General features: G+C 48.2%; 1 protein-coding gene across 1 annotated transcript in view; it reads left to right on the forward strand.

The window, feature by feature from the left end:
• The first annotated feature begins 213 nt into the window (after window positions 1-213).
• DUSP9 (dual specificity phosphatase 9) overlaps window positions 214-23,444 on the forward strand; it is a 55,633-nt gene continuing 32,402 nt past the window's right edge. Inside the window, exons 1-3 of the mRNA XM_078664116.1 lie at window positions 214-395; window positions 11,188-13,039; window positions 14,678-15,115. Coding sequence (XP_078520242.1) covers window positions 12,670-13,039; window positions 14,678-15,115 — 808 coding nt within the window. The 5' untranslated portion in view covers window positions 214-395; window positions 11,188-12,669. The remainder of the gene's footprint in view (window positions 396-11,187; window positions 13,040-14,677; window positions 15,116-23,444) is intronic.

Genomic DNA, 23,444 nt, shown 5'->3' on the forward strand with positions numbered 1-23,444 from the left:
TCTCCATCTCTCCTCTTCTTCCCTCCTCCTCGCCTCCTCAGCCTCACCCCCTCCCCTCCCTCTCCACTTTACCTCCTTCCCTCTCCTCCTCGGAGCCCACCCTCCTCTGTTCCTCCTCGGATCCCGGCCAGGGTTAACTCTCGCTTCCTGCCGTGTGTGGGGGAGGGGCGGGGGCTCTGCTTGTACACAGACAGCACGTGGCCAGGAAACGACCTCATCCTGTCCCGGCGGGGCTGAGGACCATCGGCAGGCAGCACGGGCGGGGTGCGGGGTCTGAGCCCCCCCAGGAGCGGGCAGCAGAGCCGAGCCCCGGTCCGACCGGGAGGGACAGGACCCATGTCTGCTGAACCCCTCTGCCAGGGCTGAACCCCTCTGCCTGGCGCCAGATGCACACGGTGAGTGATGGGGCGCGCCGGGAGGGTGGGTGCGGGGTCTGAGCCCCACCAGGAGCGGGCAGCACAGCCGAGCCCGGCCGGACGGGGAGGGACAGGACCCCAGCCCTGCAGGACTGCTGACCCCCTCTGCCATGGCTGAACCCCTCTGCCTGGCGACAGATGCACACGGTGAGTGATGGGGCGCGCCGGGAGGGTGGGGTCTGAGCCCCACCAGGAGCGGGCAGCACAGCCGAGCCCCGGCCCGACCGGGCTGGACAGGACCCCAGCTCTGCAGGACTGCTGAACCCCCTCTGCCAGGGCTGAACCCCTCTGCCCGGACTGAGCCTCCTGCCTGGCGCCAGATGCACACGGTGAGGGATGGGGCGCGCTGGGCGGGCGGGGTGAGGGGCCTGAGCCCCCCAGGAGCGGGCAGCACAGCCGAGCCCCGGCCCGACCAGGACCCCAGCCCTGCAGGACTGCTGAGCCCCCTGCCTTGCGCCAGATGCACACGGTGAGTGGTGGGGCGCGCTGGGAGGACGGGGGCACAAGTATGTAAACACCCCTGCCCTGAGAGGGCAGAATGACGCGGTTTATTGAGTGTGAGGGGCAGTAACCAGGATCCTCGCCCTCAAATGCCCCCACACATGGGTCCGGCTGCGTCCCTGTGGGGGCATAAGAAGAGAGCAGATATTCATGCGTGGGATGAGGGGGTTACCGGAGGGGGGCAGGGGCGAGGGGTCTTAGCCTGCACGTGCCAGGCGGGGGCACTGAAAACACACAGACTGGAAACAGGAGTCCCCCCCACAGCTTCCAGACCTGTGGGAGGGCCTGGGGGTGTTAGGGTGATAACCCCCCCCCCCCCCTCCCTCCCACCGCAGCCTCCCAGACTTTTGTGGGGATCGGAGACCTCGATCGCCCACACACGCTCACCACCGTGTCAGAAGACCCTGCCTGACCGTTCAAGGGCCCCTACCGGGCCCCCAGGACCTGCCCCCCACCCGTCCCCCTACTACTCACTAGCTAAACTCGGCTGTATCGAAAAAACTGCTGCCATGTTCAGTGAGTGAAAGACACACAATTGATGGATGGACTGCAGAACAAATCAAAACACTCACCTCAATCAAGAGATCTGGGTTTAATCCATCATTCTTTTGCTCACCATGCCACTCTAGTTCAGGCATGGCCATATGCAAATCAGTCTGACCCTGTGCCTCATGGGAACAGTCCAGCCTGAACTGCCAAGCCATGTCTTCCCTGGACCGGTTTCTGGCTATGAGCCGTCCTCAGCCAGGATAGCTTGACTCCAGTGGGGTAGTGAGCACAGGATTCGCGTCTGGGCATACCCTTCCCACATAGGGTGAACAGCAAAACAAACAAGATGATGGACGGAATGTTGCACAATGGCAAAACATTCACCCCCAGTCTCAGATCTGGGTTTAATCCATCACCGTTCTTTAGCCCACTCTGCCACCCCAGTTCAGACATGGCCATATGCAAATCAGTCCCTTGCTCACTTTGTCACTGGAGTCAAGCAAGAAACTGGTCCCAGGAAGCTTGTTTCCGGTCCAGGGAAGGCATGGCTTGGCAGTTCGGGCTGGACTGTTCCCATTGGGCACAGGGTCAGAGCTGATTTGCATATGGCCATGTCTGAACTGGGGTGGCTTGGTGAGCTGTGAAAGCCAGACATGTAGCTTTACTTACTCCTAGGCAGGTCTGGACTATACTTGAGACAGTTTTGGCTATTGTTTAGAGCTGCACTAACTTTTGATGTGTAGTTTATGAATTGCAATGGTCTTGCTCTTTAGTGTGGGGTTGTATTAGCATGTCACTCTCTAAACTCCTTCTCAAATTGCCCTACCCCTTCCCATTTGGTAATAAGCATTAATATTTTCAAGCCACTGCCTTTCCCATATTTACTACCAAACAGTATATTTCCGTGCGTGGAGAGCTCTGGCACCTTGGTGAAGATCCCTACACAGCGAGGCTGAGGTGGCGGTGTCTGGTTGTAGTTGGTGAGTCGTACTTTGTAGTGTAACTAGAGTACTAGTTTTCGTACAACACGATGCAATTTGTGAATTGATCCAAAGGCGTCAGTCATTGTAGCAGTCGGGACGCACATGTTGCTGTTGTTGCATTGGTAGTGTTTTATTGATGGTAGTGTAGTGTTTTTGTTCCAGTTTGTACTTACAATGCGGTAGTGGTGGTAGTATTGTTGCAGTGGCATTGTTGAAATGGTGATAGGCAGTGATGTAGTTATATGTTTGGTGCGGTGGTGGTAATGTAGTTGCATTGGTGTAGTAGTTTTATTTCAGTGGTGGCAGTGTTATGGTAATGTTGCAGAGGTGTTGTAGAGGTAGAGATAGTATTATAGTTTCAGTGTTGTAGCGGTATTATTCAAATTTTGGCAGCCAGAACGCACATGTTGCTATTGTTGCATTGGTGGTGTTTTATTGATGGTAGTGTAATGTTTTTGTTCCAGTTTTGTAGTTGCAATGCTGCATTGGTAGTAGTATTGTACTTGTATTGTTGTAGTTGTATTATTCAAATGGTGATAGGCAGTGATGTAGTTATACTTTTGGTGTGGTGGTGGTAATGTAGTTGCATTGGTGTAGTAGTTTTATTTCAGTGGTGGCAGTGTTATGGTAATGTTGCAGAGGTGTTGTAGAGGTAGAGATAGTATTATAGTTTCAGTGTTGTAGCGGTATTATTCAAATTTTGGCAGCCAGAACGCACATGTTGCTATTGTTGCATTGGTGGTGTTTTATTGATGGCAGTGTAATGTTTTTGTTCCAGTTTTGTAGTTACAATGCGTACTGGTAGTAGTATTGTACTTGTATTGTTGTAGTTGTATTATTCAAATGGTGATAGGCAGTGATGTAGTTATACTTTTGGTGTGGTGGTGGTAATGTAGTTGCATTGGTGTAGTAGTTTTAATTCAGCGGTGGCAGTGTTGTGGTAGTGCTGCAGACATGTTTTAGAGGTACAGATAGCATTGTAGTTTCAGTGTTCTAGTGGTTTTATTCAAAATGTGGCAGCGTTGTAATGGTGGTAGCATAGCTGTTTTGTTTTGTTGCATTCTAGTTTTTTCATTTTTGTTATGATACCAAATAATGTGGCTGTGCCCCTATTGAACTTTGCCAGTGTTGTAGTAGTGTGTCTGGTAGTTTTAGTGCTGCCGTGTACAGCAGCAGCTTGAGTTGTAATTTTGCGGTATTACAGAGCCTACAGTGATGTAGGCATGTTTTGCTGTAGTATAGTTGGGGTTGTATATGTAGCACTGTTGATATTATAGTGTTGCTCCGGTACTGTTGCATCTGCAGTTGCAATAATACAGTATTACAATTGCTGGTTGCAGTTATGTTTTGTTGAAGTGCCGTTTTCTGTTTTTGATGTCGTACAGCTGATGTTATAGTGTTGCCCTGGTACTGTTGCAGCTAGAGTTGTTATGTTACAGTATTATAATTGCTGGTTGCAGCTATGTTTTGTTGAAGTGTAGTTTTGTGTCCTTGGTGTGATCCGTTGATATGATAGTGTTGCTGTAGTACTATTGCAGCTAGAGCTGTAATGCTACAGTATTATAGTTGCTGGTTGAAGTTGTGTTTTTGTTGAAGTGTAGTTTTGTCTCCCATGTGTGGTACTTTTGATCTTATAGTCTTGCTTTGGTACTGTTGCAGCTAGAGTTGTAATTGTATATACTTATAATTGCTGGTTGTAGTTATGTTTTGTTGAAGTGAGTTTTTGTGTCCCTGGTGTGGTTCTGTTGATATTATAATGTTCCTCTGGTACTGTTAAAGATAGAGTGGTAATGTTACAGTATTATATTTGCTGTGTTGCAATTATGTTTTGTTGTCAAGTGCAGTTTTTTGTTCTTGGTCTGGTTCTCTTGATATTATAGTGTTGCTGTGGTATTTTGCAGCTAGAGTTTTAATGTTACTTAATTATAATTGCTGGTTGCAGTTCTGTTTTGTGAAGTGTAGTTTTCTGTTCTTGGTGTGGTACTTTGATGTTATTGTGCTGATCTGGTGATGTTGCAGCAAGAGTTGTAATGTTACAGTATTATATTTGTTGGTTGCAGTTATGTTTTGTTGAAGTGAGATTTTGTGTCCCTGGTGTTGTTCTGTTGATATTATAACGTTGCTCTGGTACTGTTAAAGACAGAGTTGACATTTTATACCTACAATTTCTGGTTGTAGTTATGTTTTGTTGAAGTGTAGTTTTGTAATCCTGGTGTGGTTCTTTTGATATTATAATGTTGCTCTGGTACTGTTAAAGCTAGAGTTGTAATGTTACAATATTATGTTTGCTGTGTTGCAGTTATGTTTTGTTGATGTGTAGTTTTCTGTTCTTGGTGTGGTTCTCTTGATTTTATAGTGTTGCTGTGGTATTTTGCAGCTAGAGTTGTAATGTTACATAATTATAATTGCTGGTTGCAGTTACTTTTTGTGAAGTGTAGTTTTCTGTTCATGGTAAGGTACTGTTGATATTATATTTTTGCTCTGGAGATGTTGCAGCTAGAGTTGTAAAGTTACAGTATTCTATTTGATGGTTGCACTTATGTTTTATTGGAGTGTAGCTTTGTGTTGTTGGTGTGGTACTGTTGATATTATACTGTTGCTCTGCTTTTTTTGCAGCTAGAGTTGTAATGTTACATTATTATACTTGCTGGTTGCAGTTGTGTTTTGTTGAAGTGTAGTTTTGTGTTGCGGGCGTGGTATGGTTGATATTATGTGCTGCTCTGGTACTGTTGCAGCTACAGTTGTAATGTTACATACTTATAATTGCTGGTTGCAGTTATGATTTGTTGAAGTGTGGTTCTCTGTTCTTGGTGTGATCTGTTGTTATTATAGTGTTGCTCTGGTAATGTTGCAGCTACAGTTGTAATGTTACAGTATTATAATTGCTGGTTGCAGTTACGTCTTGTTAAAGTGTAGTTTTCTGATCCTGGTGTGGTTCTGTTGATATTATAATGTTGCTCTGGTACTGTTGAAGCTAGAGTTGTAATGTTACAGTATTATAATTGCTGGTTGCAGTTATGTTTTGTGAAGTGAAGTTTTGTGTCCTTGGTGTGGTTCTGTTTATATTATAGTGTTGCTCTAGTACTGTTGAAGCTAGAGTTGTAATGTTACATACTTATAATTGCTGGTTGCAGTTATGTTTTGTTGAAGTGTAGTTTTGTTTTCCTGGTGTAGCCCTGTTGATATTGTAATGTTGCTCTGGTACTGTAAAAGCTAGAGTTGTAATGTTACACTATTCTATTTGCTGTGTTGCAGTTATGTTTTGCTGACGTGTAGCTTTCTGTTCTTGGTGTGGTTCTCTTGATATTATACTGTTGCTTTGGTATTTTGCAGAGTTGTAATGTTACATAATTATAATTGCTGGTTGCAGTTATGTTTTGTGAAGTGTAGTTTTCTGTTTTTGGTAAGGTACTGTTGATATTATAGTGTTGCTCTGGTGATGTTGCATTAGGGTTGTAATTTTACAGTATTATAGTTGCTGGTTGTAGTTATGTTTTGTTGAAGTGTAGTTTTGTGTGCCTGGTGTGGCTCTGTTTATATTTTAGTGTTGCTCCGGTACTGTTGAAGCTTGAGTTGTAATGTTACAGTATTATAGTTGCTGGTTGTAGTTATGTTTTGTTGAAGTGCCGTTTTGTGTCCCTGGTGTGGTGGTGTTAGTATTATAGTGTTGGTCTGGTACTGTTGCAGTTTAAATTGCATTGTTACGGTATTATATTTGCTGTTTTGTTATGTTTTTGTAGTGTGGTAGTTTTGCGTTATTGATGTGGTACTGGGATATAGTGTTGCTGTGGTACTTTTGCTGTTTGTTGTACAATGTGTTTTGTTGGCTTTCGTGGTGCTGTATGGTAGGTGTTTCCAAATGCAAAAACAACAAAGTGATCGATGGAATGCTTAAATTAATCTCAGCCATTGTTGAAACTGCATCCCAACCCATGGTTTATTGCGCAGCACGCCACTTCAGCTTGGACCCAGCCATATGTAAATCAGTCCTTACTCTGCTCCAATGGGAACAGTCCAGCCCGGACTGCCAGGTCCTCCCTGAACCAGAACATGAACAATCAGGACCGGTTCCACCCTAGTTGTGGGCTCATCAGCAGGGTACAGCTTGGTTCCAGTGACACAGTGTGCACGGGACCCTCGGCAGGGCACGCCCGCCCCGCTTAGGGCCACACACTGAAGTATACAAAAAGTGATGGATGGAATACTTGAATTAATCTCAGCCACTGGTCATTGCTCAAGTCGCATCACAGTCTATGTTATTTTGATCACCATATAGCCTCAGTTTGGACCCAGCCATATGCAAATCAGTCTCGACCCTGCTCCAATCGGATCAGACCAGCCCGAACTGCCAGGCCTGGTCTCCCTGATCCTGAACGCAAGCAGCCCAGGACCGGTTCCAAGTGGTGTGTGTATGTGCAGAACTGGCCAGAGGTGTTCCCGCTGCCTGATAGCCGTTGGGGTTCTGGAACGGGGGGGCAGAGGGATGCCTTCCTGCCCACCCGAAGCATCTCAAGGTGGCAGTGCTGAAGAGGACAGGCTGGGTTTACCCCCCAGGCAGGCAGCTCTGAACGCCTCTCTTGCTTTAATGGGGAGATCTCAGGAGGAGGCCCACACACACAGAACCCACTGGATGGTCACAGCCGATGAGGGCAAAGAGCAGGGGAAGCACTGGAGGGACTTCTGGTCCAAGAGAGATACATACGTCCCCTCTCCTCCCCAGGCCCCCCCCTCTCCTGGTCAGATTCATAGCTCACTATCTTGGTACGCACCCATGGGTGGGGTAAGGTACAAGCGCCGCTCTGCTGTCCTGCTCCCTTCACGGAAGAAACTTCTGGAAGATCAATCAATCCATCAGGGTTTATAATGCGCGGGAAATCACCCGCGAGGGTCTCGTGTAGGGGTGGACGAAATGTGCGTAGTCATGCTACGCAAAGCTCCGTGAAACGGTAAAAAATCTCCGCAAGCATGCAAAAGTTCAGCGAACACAAGGAATTGCTTGTTCCGCCCATTTGCGATGCTTTTTTCCTGTTTGCAAACGTTGTTTGTGTGCTCGGGGAGAAATATCTTGCGAACATGCATTTTGAAAGCTCAAACAAGCAAAAAATTCCGCAAAGCAGTGGATCGCGGTATTTTTGGCAATTCCGCGTTCTCCGCATAATGCGAAATTACCCAAATTCCACGAGCGGAACGGAATTTGCCGCCCAGGCCTAGTCTCGAGGTGCTAAGGTTCATCAGCTCCATGTGTCGAAATGACCTCCCTCCACCTTCGAGGAGACCTCTCACCCATCACGTGCCAGGGAATGTGCGCAGTCACGTGCACACAGGTGTGCCACTGCTTGGTGGGGGGGAGGGGCGTGAACCCAGCCTATCCTCTTCAGCACTACCATCTTGAGATGCTTCGGGTGGGCAGGAGGAGAGTGCCCCATCCAATGTGTGTGGCACAGTGGTTGTTCGAGCCCTGCCTGCCATCTTCTGCCCTGCCCCTCTGAGATGCTTCAGGTGGGCAGGGTTGGAGAAGAGGGGACCATCCTCTGTGTGTGGCACAGTTGGTGATTCCAGCCCTGCCAGCGCTAGAGGCGAGATACGCTGGAAAGGTGTAGGCACTTTCTTAAAGCTACAGAGTGTGTCTTGAGTTGGGAAGTCTTGAATGACAGGTGAAAAATGACATTCAGTTCCTGGTCGGTGAAGATTCCCTGCAAGGCCCCGCCCCCCATCCCTCTGCCCTCTCTTGATTGGAGCTGGAAGGGCCACTTTTGAGAAGCTCAACAAGACGTCATGGGGCATATGTACAAGGGTAGTGGTGGAGCGTGGCATTAGCCTCCTTGGGTTAACTCCACTCTCCGCCACTTCAGAAACGCAGGGCTGCACCATATTTACAAGAATATGCTGCAGCCCTGCGTTGGCGCTACACTTTACAGCCGATCGCCAACACAGGCACCCTTGCATCATAGTGCAAAGGTGTCTGCGTGCAGGGGACGATAGTGTATGTGCAGGAAGGTCCCCCTTCCTGCACATAAACAATCTTTAAATGCCGCTTTGTAACTTCTATGTGTGATAAAAATTGATTGTTTATGTGCTGGAAGGGGGGGCTACCTGTAGGTAAGGAATCGTTGGTCTTTTGCTGCTTTCATGTGCTGCACAACACAGCACACATGAAAACAGCAAAAAAAAAGGAGAAATGAAACATTTCTCCTCGTTGTGCCAGGGTAAGACCAGGTTTTTCCTGTTCTTAATTCTGCGCTGCCTCCTATGTACGCCTCCCTTGTAAATAGGAGGCCACGTCAAAAACAGCGGGTGTTGCATTGGAACGCCCACAGCACCACCCATTGCCCTCCCCTTTCATGCTAACCATAGCGTGAAATGGTGCCTTATTTACAAGGCAGTGTTAACGTTGACTTGTAGATATGATGAGGCCCCTATCGCCATCACAACATCACTGAAAGAGACTTGCTGCCTATAGGGGCTTGTAAATATGCCCCTATGTTTCTATGTTTTGTTCTCAGTTTCTCTTAAGTTACAACTGACGACTTCTTCTTTAATGGCCCAGAATGTGCTCCGTGCTTTGAAGCTGGCGGGGGCTGCCCACCCTGCGTCTTATTTTGACTTTGTCCAGAGGATTCCCGGAAGCTGCCCACCACTCCAAGTGCCTGGTGAATGGGCGCTTTGAACAGGCCCATTGCAGGGGGTGACACAGAGTGGTCCAGTGCTGGCCGTGGTGACAGAGGAGCCTTTGTCCTTCGCCTACGAGTGGAGTAGGACAGAGGATGGAGCCTTACGGGAGGGGACAGGGGCAGGCAGCCTGAGAGAGAAACACAGGGACAAGGACAGGCAACCTGAGAGAGAAGCACAGGGGCAAGGTCAGGCAGCCTGAGAGAGAAGCACAGGGGCAAGGACAGGCAGCCTGAGAGAGAAACACAGGGGCAAGGTCAGGCAGCCTGAGAGAGAAGCACAGGGACAAGGACAGGCAGCCTGAGAGAGAAGAAGGACAAGGACAGGCAGCCTGAGAGAGAAACACAGGGACAAGGACAGGCAACCTGAGAGAGAAGCACAGGGGCAAGGTCAGGCAGCCTGAGAGAGAAGCACAGGGGCAAGGACAGGCAGCCTGAGAGAGAAACACAGGGACAAGGACAGGCAGCCTGAGAGAGAAGAAGGACAAGGACAGGCAGCCTGAGAGAGAAACACAGGGACAAGGACAGGCAGCCTGAGAGAGAAGAAGGACAAGGACAGGCAGCCTGAGAGAGAAGAAGGACAAGGACAGGCAGCCTGAGAGAGAAACACAGGGACAAGGACAGGCAGCCTGAGAGAGAAGAAGGACAAAGACAGGCAGCCTGAGAGAGAAGAAGGACAAGGACAGGCAGCATAAGAGAGAAACACAGAGACAAGGACAGGCAACCTGAGAGAGAAGCACAGGGGCAAGGTCAGGCAGCCTGAGAGAGAAGCACAGGGGCAAGGACAGGCAGCCTGAGAGAGAAACACAGGGACAAGGACAGGCAACCTGAGAGAGAAGCACAGGGGCAAGGTCAGGCAGCCTGAGAGAGAAGCACAGGGGCAAGGACAGGCAGCCTGAGAGAGAAACACAGGGACAAGGACAGGCAGCCCGAGAGAGAAGAAGGACAAGGACAGGCAGCCTGAGAGAGAAGAAGGACAAGGACAGGCAGCCTGAGAGAGAAACACAGGGACAAGGACAGGCAGCCTGAGAGAGAAGAAGGACAAGGACAGGCAGCCTGAGAGAGAAGAAGGACAAGGACAGGCAGCCTGAGAGAGAAGAAGGACAAGGACAGGCAGCCTGAGAGAGAAGAAGGACAAGGACAGGCAGCCTGAGAGAGAAGAAGGGCAGGGATCCGGCCTGGCAGTTTGGGATGGACTGTTCCTATTGGATCAGGACCAAGAGTGATTTGCATAAAGTAGTTCTCTGCCTAGAATAGCACTACGGATGAAAATTGATGGCCTGGGATGCCGCGTTGATCGATCGCCGGTGGCTGAGATGAATTCCAACGTTCCTTTCACCACCTCGTTGTTCTTGCAGTTGATGTCCTAAATGTGACAGGTGTGCCCAGATGTGGATCCCATGCTGATTGTGTTATAGAACTCAACCTATACCTTTGGCAAGACCTGGTGAGGTCTGGGGTTGGCTTGTGTTCCTCCACGGAGTGTCCTGCCCTGGCAGTTCAGACAGGACTAACTTTACTGGCGCCTATCCCTCATGTTTGTCTAGAATTGCATGGTGGGTGCAAAACTGGACAGAGGCGGGCCCAAGCGATCACCATTGAGATCAATGCAAGCATTCCTTCCATCAATGTGTTGTTTCTGGAACAAAAGCAGGAAATGGAAAGAGTGTATTGTTGTGTGAAGCAAGCGGGGTGGGGGATCAAGGCGCTCATTTTGACTCTTGGAGGAAGGGAATGGGGGTGTAGGCTGCTGGACAGCAATTTGGACTAATACAACTTGTAGGTAAAATATGGGACCACCCCACACGTTCCGAACATCGGGTTATTCTGGGTGGTGCCAGGTTTAATGCTTTTTTATGTAAAATTGCTCATTGGGAAGTTTTCTGAAGTGCAGAAATCGCTCAGTAACATGAGTTCTTATCCTGACAGGGCCTACTTAGCATCTATCCTCCTGTGGTGGATACAAATAGTGCTTTAGATTGTTAATAGCAATAATTCATTTGATGATACAAGTATGTGTGGCCTGTTGTATAAACGTCAAACACAATAGAGGAAAGTGTGACAGATGAAACATGTGTCCTCAGCACCAGACCTCTGCTTTACTCACGCTGTTTCTATTTTTGTTTTCAGGAACCGCTGAGGCGACAACTCACCTGTGACTGTTTCTGGGGAGACCAATCCGCCTTCGCCCTTTGTGCTCTGAGTCATCCATTTTTATTGTGGAATAAAAGACAACAACATTCTTGGCCCCCCTTGGGTACCCTCCACCTCTCACCCTGCTAAGATTCCAAAGGAGTGATGTTTGACCTACTGCAGGCCCCGCCCATTGCCGCCAATGGGTCGTACAATGTTCTGGAAGACTGAGCCCATTGCCGCCAATGGGTCGTACAATGTTTTGGAAGACTGAGCCCATTGCCGCCAATGGGGTGTACACTGTTTTGGAAGACTGAGCCCATTGCCGCCAATGGGGTGTACACTGTTTTGGAAGGCTGAGCCCATTGCCGCCAATGGGGTGTACACTGTTTTGGAAGGCTGAGCCCATTGCCGCCAATGGGGTGTACACTGTTTTGGAAGGCTGAGCCCATTGCCGCCAATGGGGTGTACACTGTTTTGGAAGGCTGAGCCCATTGCCGCCAATGGGGCGCACACTGTTTTGGAAGGCTGAGCCCATTGCCGCCAATGGGTCGTACAATGTTTTGGAAGACTGAGCCTATTGCCGCCAATGGGGCGTACACTTTTTTGGAAGGCTGAGCCCATTGCTGCCAATGGGTCGTACAATGTTTTGGAAGGCTGAGCCCATTGCCGCCAATGGGGCGTACACTTTTTTAGAAGGCTGAGCCCATTGCCGCCAATGGGGCGTACACTGTTTTGGAAGGCTGAGCCCATTGCCGCCAATGGGGCGTACACTGTTTTGGAAGGCTGAGCCCATCGCCACCAATGCGGTGTACACTTTTTTGGAAGGCTGAGCCCATTGCCGCCAATGGCGCATACACTGTTTTGGAAGGCCAAGCCCATTGCTACCAATGGGGCGTATACTTTTTTGGAAGGCTGAGCCCATTGCCGCCAATGGCGCGTACACTGTTTTGGAAGGCTGAGCCCATTGCCGCCAGTGGGGCGTACACTGTTTTGGAAGGCTGAGCCCATTGCCGCCAATGGCGCATACACTGTTTTGGAAGGCTGGCCTATTGCCGCCAATGGGGCGTACACTGTTTTGGAAGGCTGAGCCCATTGCCGCCAATGGGGTGTACACTGTTTTGGAAGGCTGAAACCATTGACGTCCATGGGGGTACACACTCTTTTGGGAGGCTGATCCCATTGCAGTCTATGGGGGTGCACCGTTTTAGGTATGGTGATCCAGTTGAAAACGTTTGGAGACATTTTGCTTGTATGTGGGATGAAAAGATTTCAAGCCAGATGATGCTCTTGAAACAACTTTGATTTGGACGGTATGAAAAACTTTTGAAACCTGTTTCCCCTCACCTAAAAGTTGGTTCCAAATTCCTGGCGTTCTCAGACTAAGGAATAGAGAAAAGAAATGATCGTATTTCTGGCCACAGCCTCAGACTGCGCTTTGCATATCAGGTGAAGAGGGTAGCGCCTCGAGGCAGCTGAATGGAGAACCTGGGTCGGTCGGTGAGCTGGCTGCAGGCGGAGCTTGGCACGCGTGCTTCACGCCTGCGCATTGTGGACTGCCGTAGGCGGGAACTCTACGACTCGTCCCACGTGGAGGGCGCCCTGAGCGTGGCACTGCCGGGCCTGATGCGGCGACGACTTCGCAAGGGGAACCTCTCCGTGCAATCCCTGATCCCGGGCTCACCGAAGGATGGGACGACAGGACACCCCAGGGGAGGCCGCTTTCTCCTGTACGATGAAAGCACCTCTGTCCTACAGTGGCAGGGCGGAGAGCAGGAGGAGGAGTCGGTGCTGGTGATGCTGCTGCGGAGGCTGAAGGAGGAAGGCTGCGAGGCATACTACCTACAAGGTAACCCCGGGGTGTGAAAAGTGGGAAGCGAGAAAAAGACACAGGCTAGCTGCAGGTTGGGCTAACCCAGGCTACTCACTGCGGGGAACTGAAACGCCCCATGACCCCTTGAGGGTCTAAATACCTTACAGCATTAGGATGAGGCAGGACAACGTAAACTGTTCTTCGTAATGGGATCCCCAGTCGTGTATCACAACCGGTCAAAGCCTTGGCTGTAGGGTAGTACAACTTCCCCTAACCCATAGGATTTAACAACCACTCCAGCACTCGCCAGTAGTGTGCCACAACTACCCCAGCTCTTGCCTGTAGGGTCCTTCAACTTCCCCATATCCCTGGGTTATAAACCACTCCAACTCTCACCTGCAGGGCACTACACCAGTCCCACTACAACCATCTCCGCTCTTTCCCGTACGGTGCTACGTCTGCCCCATATCAGTAGGGTACAACTCCCACCCCAGCTCTCATGTGTAGGGTATCATAGCTACTCCAGGCCTGTACTGTGGGGGGCCAGGGTCACCCCTAACCAACACTTACTTGTAGGGTGTCACAACCAGACCACTTTAACACTGATAGGTGTGATACGTATCCACGCCAAACTCGTTGGTAGGGTTCCGAGGCGACTGCAGCCTTCACCTGTGAGAAATCACCATCAACCTTTCCCTGTATGGAATCAGACTGCTCGAGTCTTCACCTGTAGCATATCAAAACTAGGCCGGGGTGAAATTTATGTCAGAGTAATACGCGTAATTTTGCGAAATTTGTGTTATGCTAGTTATGTAAAATTCCGGAAATTACGCCATTCTTATAATTACACGCAATTGACAGTTAAAATGTACCTCAAATGCTCAACTTGTAGTGAACTTTCCAGCTATAACTCCAACCCTCACCTGTAGAGTACCACACTTACTTCACCTCTCACCTGTAAGTTACTACAGCCACTGCAGCCCTTACCTGTAGGGTACCACAGTAAAATGGACAATCACTCCAACCTTCAATTGATGGGTATCACATATAGGCCTTCGAGAAATTTACATCACGCCCCTGTAATTCGCGCAATGTTGGGGATTTTCCATTACACTTGTCATGCAAAATTATCCAAATTGTGCCATTATTTGTGCCTTAGTATGTTGCAGGAGGGATTCAAGCTGTTCCCATCGGTAAACATCGTTTACAACGCGGTGTTTACACCGCAGTGCCTTTTACAACGATGCCATTACAACGCAAGTTGTTACTACGACTTGCGCTGGATGGCGCTGTTGGGCAAGGAATGTTGTAATTTTATATTCCAACACCTTCCCTACTGTTACGTGAACTGGTGTTGGAATATAAAATTATAATATTCCAAAATCTTCGCCCTCCAACGCAAGTCGTTGTAACGACTTACGTTGTAATGCCCGCGTTGTCAAGTACCGCGATCTTTTAGATCGCGTAGTACTGACACACATCCTTCCCATCAGTAGTCCGGTCCAGTTTTGCAGTTGTCTTTGCGGCTGCATCGAGGTGGTTTAATGTGTGGTGATGTGAAAGTCTTCCATTCACTCCTTCAGTTGTTTGTTTTCATGCATCCACCCTCACGCTGATGCATTTGTCCACTCCCATTTCCTTGCGTTTAACCTCTCGCCCCTTATCTTCTCGCAGGAGGGTTCAGCAAGTTCCAGGCCGAGTGCCCCCAGCACTGTCAGACGAACCTTGACGATGACAGCAGTGCCAGTAGCTCCCCTCTGCCCGCCGTGCTGGGCATCGGGGGTCTCTGCATCCACTCGGACTGCTCCGACGCCGAGTCTGACCCGGAACGGGACCAGCTGAGTGGCATGGACTCTGAGGGGGCCAGTACACCTGGCCAGACCCCTTCCTTCCCCGTCCAGATCCTCCCACACCTCTACCTGGGCAGCGCCTCTGACTCGGGCAACAAGGACATCCTGGCCGATCTGGGCATCCGCTACATCCTGAACGTCACCCCCAACCTGCCCAACCTCTTCGAGGAGAACGGCAGCTTCCGCTACAAACAGATCCCGATCTCCGACCACTGGAGCCAGAACCTGTCGCAGTTCTTCCCAGAGGCCATCGACTTCATTGGTAAGTACCTTCGATGGGCCATGGCTTGATGACATTCCCACACGCACAGGGCAAGATCGTCCTCCATATCAGTTTCCCATTCAGGAAGAGAGATGTGTCAAAGCCATTCCATGAACAGATTGAATAAGGTGGGTGAGAGCGTGGAAATCCAGCCGTAGCTGCTGTGGTGTCAGATAGACCTTGATTCTTTGTGCTCTATTATAACCTCTTGAGCGCTTATGACGAGGTCAGCTCGTCATGAGCCACGGCGCTCCGGTGCTCATGACGAGCTGCGCCCGTTAGATGGAACGCTCGCACGCTGGGCTGATTCCCCTGCTGTGCTGAACGTTCCATTGGAACGGGCGCGGTCATGACGAGCTCAGCTCGTCGCACCGGAGCGCCGTGGCTCATGATGAGCTGACCTTGTCATGGGCATGGGGGTGCTCTACGCCCCCCTCCCGCCCCCAAGCACAGCGGGGAAATCACGCCAGCGGCGAAGGGGTTAAAAGAAAGAGGCAAACCATTTTAAGAGGGGATCAGATAGCCCCATCCTCTTCTTAAGAAGATCACTCATGCTATCATGTTTGATCGTATTGAAAGCCGAGGAGAGGTCAAGTAATATAAGCACACCATGTTCGTTGTGGTCTCGCATTCTCAGGGTGTCATCGACAATGAGTGTTCGAGCCGTTTCAGTGCTATGACCCGTTCTGAAGCCAGACTGAGGATGATCAAGGAGTTGAAACTGCTCCGTGTGGTTGCAAAGTTGCATGTGTACGTATTTCTCTAATAGCTTTGCTAGTGTCGGAATGTTGGTAATTGAGCAGTAGTTGTTGAGGCCAGATGGGTCACGATTTGGATTTTCTGGAATGAGGTGACCTGTCCTATCTTCAAACAATCAGGAAACATGACCTACGAGAGAGATGCATTGACAACCTTGGTCCAAAGAGGGAGTTTGGACGGAATAAAATATTTGATGAGCTTGCCAGGCAGGGGGTCCTTGAAGTGGTTGGAGGGTTTTATAGTTGTTAAGTGAGTAAAGCGTCTTCATCCGGAATCTTGAAGTCCTTCCAATTAGCACTGTTTTTAGTAGAATAGACTGAAATATACAGTGATGATCAAATTTACAACGTGTCCCCAGGGGGTCCCTGCCCAGAGAGGCACTTGAGTCTCACAATAAATAAACACACATGTTGCCTGCTTTTTTAATCATTTACTAAGGAGGCTTGGGAGCAAGCACAACTTCCTAAGAAAAAAGACCCAAAGGAAGGTACTCCCACACACTGACAGTGATAGGTTTAGTCATATCATTGTGCAGGCTACACATTCTTTAAGGGAAATTGTGCTTGTTCTGTAGTAACTTCTCTCTTGCCCTCTGGTTTGGAGTCTGACATCAAGAACTGGGTCCTGCCCAAGTACAGAGTTGAGGAGAGGTGGGACACAGGTGAGCTACTGGAAGGCAGCTCAAATTGGAGGTATGGTAAGTTTTAATGCAGACCTATAGTGAAAAGAAAAGTATCTACTTGACTGCCTCTTCCCCAGAACTACCAATCTTTCAGAGGCATCAGCACAGCCCTGCCAAGTTTCCCAGGTCCTTGTGTTGTACTGCTTCAGGCCAGATTTGTCTTTGAATTCTGGGAAATGTAGTCTTGTTTATTCCACTATAGAACAGGACTACAAGTCCCAGAATTCAAAGAAAAAACCTGGACTGGAGCAGCTCATCACGCATGGCCCTTGGAAATTTGGCAGCTTTGTCAGCGGGCAGGTAATGAGTGGAGAAAGGTCTGTAATAGGAAAAGGGAGTGTCACGAGGGGGGCATCGACAGGTGAGAGGGGTATCGATGAGGAGGTGGGCACTGACATGACACAGGGAAGCTGTAGGAGTGATGTAGAGTAAAGAACAGGAGAGGGAACATGACAAAATGGGGGAGAGGATGAGAACAGAGTGGTTGTGATGGGAGGAGTGAGCTTTGAGAGAAGAAGTTCCTGTGACAGGGGAACTGAGGCTAGACATTGACAGGACGCATGAGCAGTGACAGTGGAGGTAGACACTCCTGGGGAGAGTGTGCAGTGACAGGTGTTGTGGGCACTTTTAGGAGAAGTGGCACTGTCTGGAAAGGGGGCAGTGACACAATGAGGGGAGGAAATAACTCTGAGGTGGTCAGTGACAGGAGAGGTGGACGCTGACAGGATCGAGGGGCAGTGACCGGCTAGAAGTGGACACTAACGGGGGAGGGGCCAGTGCTGAATGAGGTGGGCAGTGACTGCAGATAATGGTAATGGGGCAGTGTAGTATATCTGGGCAGTGATGTCAGCAGTGACAGGAGAGGTGTGCTTCGGCTGGGACCTCTGTCTGGATAGGGGCCATGAGTGCCCAGCGAGGGGCATGAACCAGCAAGGCACAAGAGGAAGGACTGAGTCCTGTATCCAGAGCGTCTCGTTCGGTCTATCTGAGAGATTTAGAGATATCCATGGACCTGCGCTGTGTATCTGAGAGACGTAGAGATATCCATGGACGTGCGCTGTGTATCTGAGAGACGTAGAGATATCCATGGACGTGCGCTGTGTATCTGAGAGACGTAGAGATATCCATGGACGTGCGCTGTGTATCTGAGAGATGTAGAGATATCCATGGATGTGCGCTGTGTATCTGAGAGACGTAGAGATATCCATGGACGTGTATGGTGTATCTGAGAGACGTAAAGATATCCATGGTCTTGCACTGTGTATATAAGAGATGTAGAGATATCCATGGACGTGCACTGTGTATCTGAGAGATGTATAAATATATATAGACGTGCACTGTGTATCTGAGATACGTTGAGATGTCCATGGACGTGTACTGTGTATCTGAGAGATGTAGAGATATCCATGAACGTGTACGATGTATCTGAGAGACGTAGATATATCCATGGAAGTGTACGTGTATCTGAGAGACGTAGAGATATCCATGGATGTGTACAGTGTATCTGAGATACATCGAGATGTCCATGGACGTGTACTGTGTATCTGAGAGACGTAGAGATATCCATGAATGTGTACGATGTATCTGAGAGACATTGATATATCCATGAAAGTGTACGTGTATCTGAGAGACATAGAGAAATCCATAGACGTGTGCAGTGTGTGTGAGAGACGTAGCGATATCCATGGACATGTACAGTATATCTGAGAGGCATAGAGAAATCTATGGATGTGTACGGTGTGTCTGAGAGACATAGAGATATCCATGGAAGTGTACGGTGTATCTGAGAGACATAGAGATATCCATGGACGTGTACGGTGTATCTGAGAGACGTAGCGATATCCATGGACGTGTACAGTGTATCTGAGAGATGTAGAGATATCCATTGACGTTTATGGTGTATCTGAGAGACTTAGAGATATCCATGGACATGTACGGTGTATCTGAGAAACATAGAGATATCCATGGACTTATACGGTGTGTCTGAGAAACATAGAGATATCCATGGACTTGTACGGTGTGTCTGAGAGACTTTGAGATATCCATGGACGTGTACGATGTATCTGAGAGACGTAGAGATATCCATGGAAGTGTACTGTATCTGAGAGACTTGGAGATATACATGAACCTGTATGGTGTATCTGAGAGACATAGAGATATCCATGGAAGTGTATGGTGTATCTGAGAGACGTAGAGATATCCATGAACGTGTACGATGTATCTGAGAGATTCAGAGATATCCATGGACGTGTACGGCGTATCTGAGATACGTCGAGATGTCCATGGACGTGTACAGTGTATCTGAGAGACGTAGAGAAATCCATGAACGTGTACGATGTATCTGGGAGACGTAGAGATATCCATGGAAGTGTACGTGTATGTGAGAGACGTAGAGATATCCATGGACGTGTCGGTGTATCTGATAGACGTAGGGATATCCATGGATGTGTACGGTGTTTCTGAGAGATGTAGAGATATGCATGGATGTGTACGGTGTATCTGAGAGACGTAGAGATATCCATGGACTTGTACGGTGCGTGTGAGAGACGTAGAGATATCCATTGATGTGTACGGTGTTTCTGAGAGATGTAGAGATATCCATGGACTTGTACGGTGTATCTGAGAGACGTACAGATATCCATGGACGTGTACATTGTATCTGAGAGACATGGAGATATCCATGGGAAGTGTACAGTGTGTGAGAGACGTAGAGATGTTCATGGACGTGTATTGTGTATCTGAGAGACATAGAGATATCCATGGACGTGTATGGTGTGTCTGAGAGACGTAGCGATATCCATGGACGTGTACAGTGTATCTGAGAGGCGTAGAGATTTCCATGGACTTGTACGGTGTTTCTGAGAGATGTAGATGTATCCATGGACGTGTACGGTGTTTCTGAGAGACATAGAGATATCCATGGACGTGTATGGTGTGTCTGAGAGACGTAGCGATATCCATGGACGTGTACAGTGTATCTGAGAGGCGTAGAGATTTCCATGGACTTGTACGGTGTTTCTGAGAGATGTAGATGTATCCATGGACGTGTACGGTGTTTCTGAGAGACTTGGAGATATCCATGGATATGTACGGTGTATCTGAGAGACATAGAGATATCCATAGACGTGTGCAGTATGTGTGAGAGACGTAGAGATATCTATGGACGTGTACGGTGAGTGTGAGAGACGTAGCGATATCCATGGACATGTACAGTGTATCTGAGAGGCATAGAGATATCCATGGATGTGTACGGTGTGTCTGAGAGACATAGAGATATCCATGGATGTGTACGATGTATCTGAGAGACATAGAGATATTGATGGACGTGTACGATGTTTGTGAGAGGTGTAGAGATATCCATGGACGTTTACAGTGTATCTGAGAAACATAGAGATATCCATGGACTTATACGGTGTGTCTGAGAAACATAGAGATATCCATGGACTTGTACGGTGTGTCTGAGAGACTTTGAGATATCCATGGACGTGTACGATGTATCTGAGAGACGTAGAGATATCCATGGAAGTGTACTGTATCTGAGAGACTTGGAGATATACATGAACCTGTATGGTGTATCTGAGAGACATAGAGATATCCATGGAAGTGTATGGTGTATCTGAGAGACGTAGAGATATCCATGAACGTGTACGATGTATCTGAGAGATTCAGAGATATCCATGGACGTGTACGGCGTATCTGAGATACGTCGAGATGTCCATGGACGTGTACAGTGTATCTGAGAGACGTAGAGAAATCCATGAACGTGTACGATGTATCTGGGAGACGTAGAGATATCCATGGAAGTGTACGTGTATGTGAGAGACGTAGAGATATCCATGGACGTGTCGGTGTATCTGATAGACGTAGGGATATCCATGGATGTGTACGGTGTTTCTGAGAGATGTAGAGATATGCATGGATGTGTACGGTGTATCTGAGAGACGTAGAGATATCCATGGACTTGTACGGTGCGTGTGAGAGACGTAGAGATATCCATTGATGTGTACGGTGTTTCTGAGAGATGTAGAGATATCCATGGACTTGTACGGTGTATCTGAGAGACGTACAGATATCCATGGACGTGTACATTGTATCTGAGAGACATGGAGATATCCATGGGAAGTGTACAGTGTGTGAGAGACGTAGAGATGTTCATGGACGTGTATTGTGTATCTGAGAGACATAGAGATATCCATGGACGTGTATGGTGTGTCTGAGAGACGTAGCGATATCCATGGACGTGTACAGTGTATCTGAGAGGCGTAGAGATTTCCATGGACTTGTACGGTGTTTCTGAGAGATGTAGATGTATCCATGGACGTGTACTGTGTTTCTGAGAGACTTGGAGATATCCATGGACATGTACGGTGTATCTGAGAGACATAGAGATATCCATAGACGTGTGCAGTATGTGTGAGAGACGTAGAGATATCTATGGACGTGTACGGTGAGTGTGAGAGACGTAGCGATATCCATGGACATGTACAGTGTATCTGAGAGGCATAGAGATATCCATGGATGTGTACGGTGTGTCTGAGAGACATAGAGATATCCATGGATGTGTACGATGTATCTGAGAGACATAGAGATATTGATGGACGTGTACGATGTTTGTGAGAGGTGTAGAGATATCCATGGACGTTTACAGTGTATCTGAGAAACATAGAGATATCCATGGACTTATACGGTGTGTCTGAGAAACATAGAGATATCCATGGACTTGTACGGTGTGTCTGAGAGACTTTGAGATATCCATGGACGTGTACGATGTATCTGAGAGACGTAGAGATATCCATGGAAGTGTACTGTATCTGAGAGACTTGGAGATATACATGAACCTGTATGGTGTATCTGAGAGACATAGAGATATCCATGGAAGTGTATGGTGTATCTGAGAGACGTAGAGATATCCATGAACGTGTACGATGTATCTGAGAGATTCAGAGATATCCATGGACGTGTACGGCGTATCTGAGATACGTCGAGATGTCCATGGACGTGTACAGTGTATCTGAGAGACGTAGAGAAATCCATGAACGTGTACGATGTATCTGGGAGACGTAGAGATATCCATGGAAGTGTACGTGTATGTGAGAGACGTAGAGATATCCATGGACGTGTCGGTGTATCTGATAGACGTAGGGATATCCATGGATGTGTACGGTGTTTCTGAGAGATGTAGAGATATGCATGGATGTGTACGGTGTATCTGAGAGACGTAGAGATATCCATGGACTTGTACGGTGCGTGTGAGAGACGTAGAGATATCCATTGATGTGTACGGTGTTTCTGAGAGATGTAGAGATATCCATGGACTTGTACGGTGTATCTGAGAGACGTACAGATATCCATGGACGTGTACATTGTATCTGAGAGACATGGAGATATCCATGGGAAGTGTACAGTGTGTGAGAGACGTAGAGATGTTCATGGACGTGTATTGTGTATCTGAGAGACATAGAGATATCCATGGACGTGTATGGTGTGTCTGAGAGGCGTAGAGATTTCCATGGACTTGTACGGTGTTTCTGAGAGATGTAGATGTATCCATGGACGTGTACGGTGTTTCTGAGAGACTTGGAGATATCCATGGACATGTACGGTGTATCTGAGAGACATAGAGATATCCATAGACGTGTGCAGTATGTGTGAGAGACGTAGAGATATCTATGGACGTGTACGGTGAGTGTGAGAGACGTAGCGATATCCATGGACATGTACAGTGTATCTGAGAGGCATAGAGATATCCATGGATGTGTACGGTGTGTCTGAGAGACATAGAGATATCCATGGATGTGTACGATGTATCTGAGAGACATAGAGATATCGATGGACGTGTACGATGTTTGTGAGAGGTGTAGAGATATCCATGGACGTTTACAGTGTATTTGAGAGACATAGAGATATCCATGGACGTGTACGGTGTATCTGAGAGACGTAGCAATATCCATGGACGTGTACAGTGAATCTGAGAGACGTAGAGATATCCATTGACGTTTACGGTGTATCTGAGAGACGTAGCGATATCCATGGACGTGTACAGTGTATCTGAGAAACATAGAGATTTCCATGGACATGTACGGTGTATCTGAGAAACATAGAGATATCCATGGAAGTGTACGTGTATCTGAGAGATGCAGAGGTATCCATGGACGTGTACGGTGTATCTGAGAGACGAGAGATATCCATGGACGTGTAGATTGTGTCTGAGAGACGTAGAGATATCCATGAATTTGTACGATGTATCTGAGAGACGTAGAGATATCCATGGAAGTGTACTGTATCTGAGAGACTTGGAGATATACATGAACCTGTATAGTGTATCTGAGAGGGGAAACATCCTTTACAACGGAACCACTACAACGCGGTACCGTTACAACGCAGTCTTAACAACGAAAGTCGTTACAACGACTTTCGCTGGAGGGCGCTCTAGGATAGGGGATAGTTTAATTTACTATCCAACACCTTCCCTACTATCCACGGGGACTGGTGTTGGAATAGTAAATTAAACTATTCACTATCAGCGCCCCCCAACACTAGTCGTTGTAACGACGTGCGTTGTTAAAACTGCGTCATAAAGGGAAGCGTTGTAACGGTACACGTTGTACCGTCATACATCCATCTGAGAGACATAGAGATATCCATGGAAGTGTATGGTGTATCTGAGAGACGTAGAGATATCCATGAACGTGTACGATGTATCTGAGAGATATCCATGGACATGTACGGTGTATCTGAGATACGTCGAGATGTCCATGGACGTGTACAGTGTATCTGCGAGACGTAGAGATATCCATGAACGTGTACGATGTATCTGGGAGACGTAGAGATATCCATGGAATTGTACGTGTATCTGAGAGACGTAGAGATATCCATGAATGTGTACGT

Source organism: Lissotriton helveticus, chromosome 10 (genome assembly GCF_964261635.1).
Source record: "Lissotriton helveticus chromosome 10, aLisHel1.1, whole genome shotgun sequence".
Classification (NCBI taxonomy): Eukaryota; Metazoa; Chordata; class Amphibia; order Caudata; family Salamandridae; genus Lissotriton; species Lissotriton helveticus.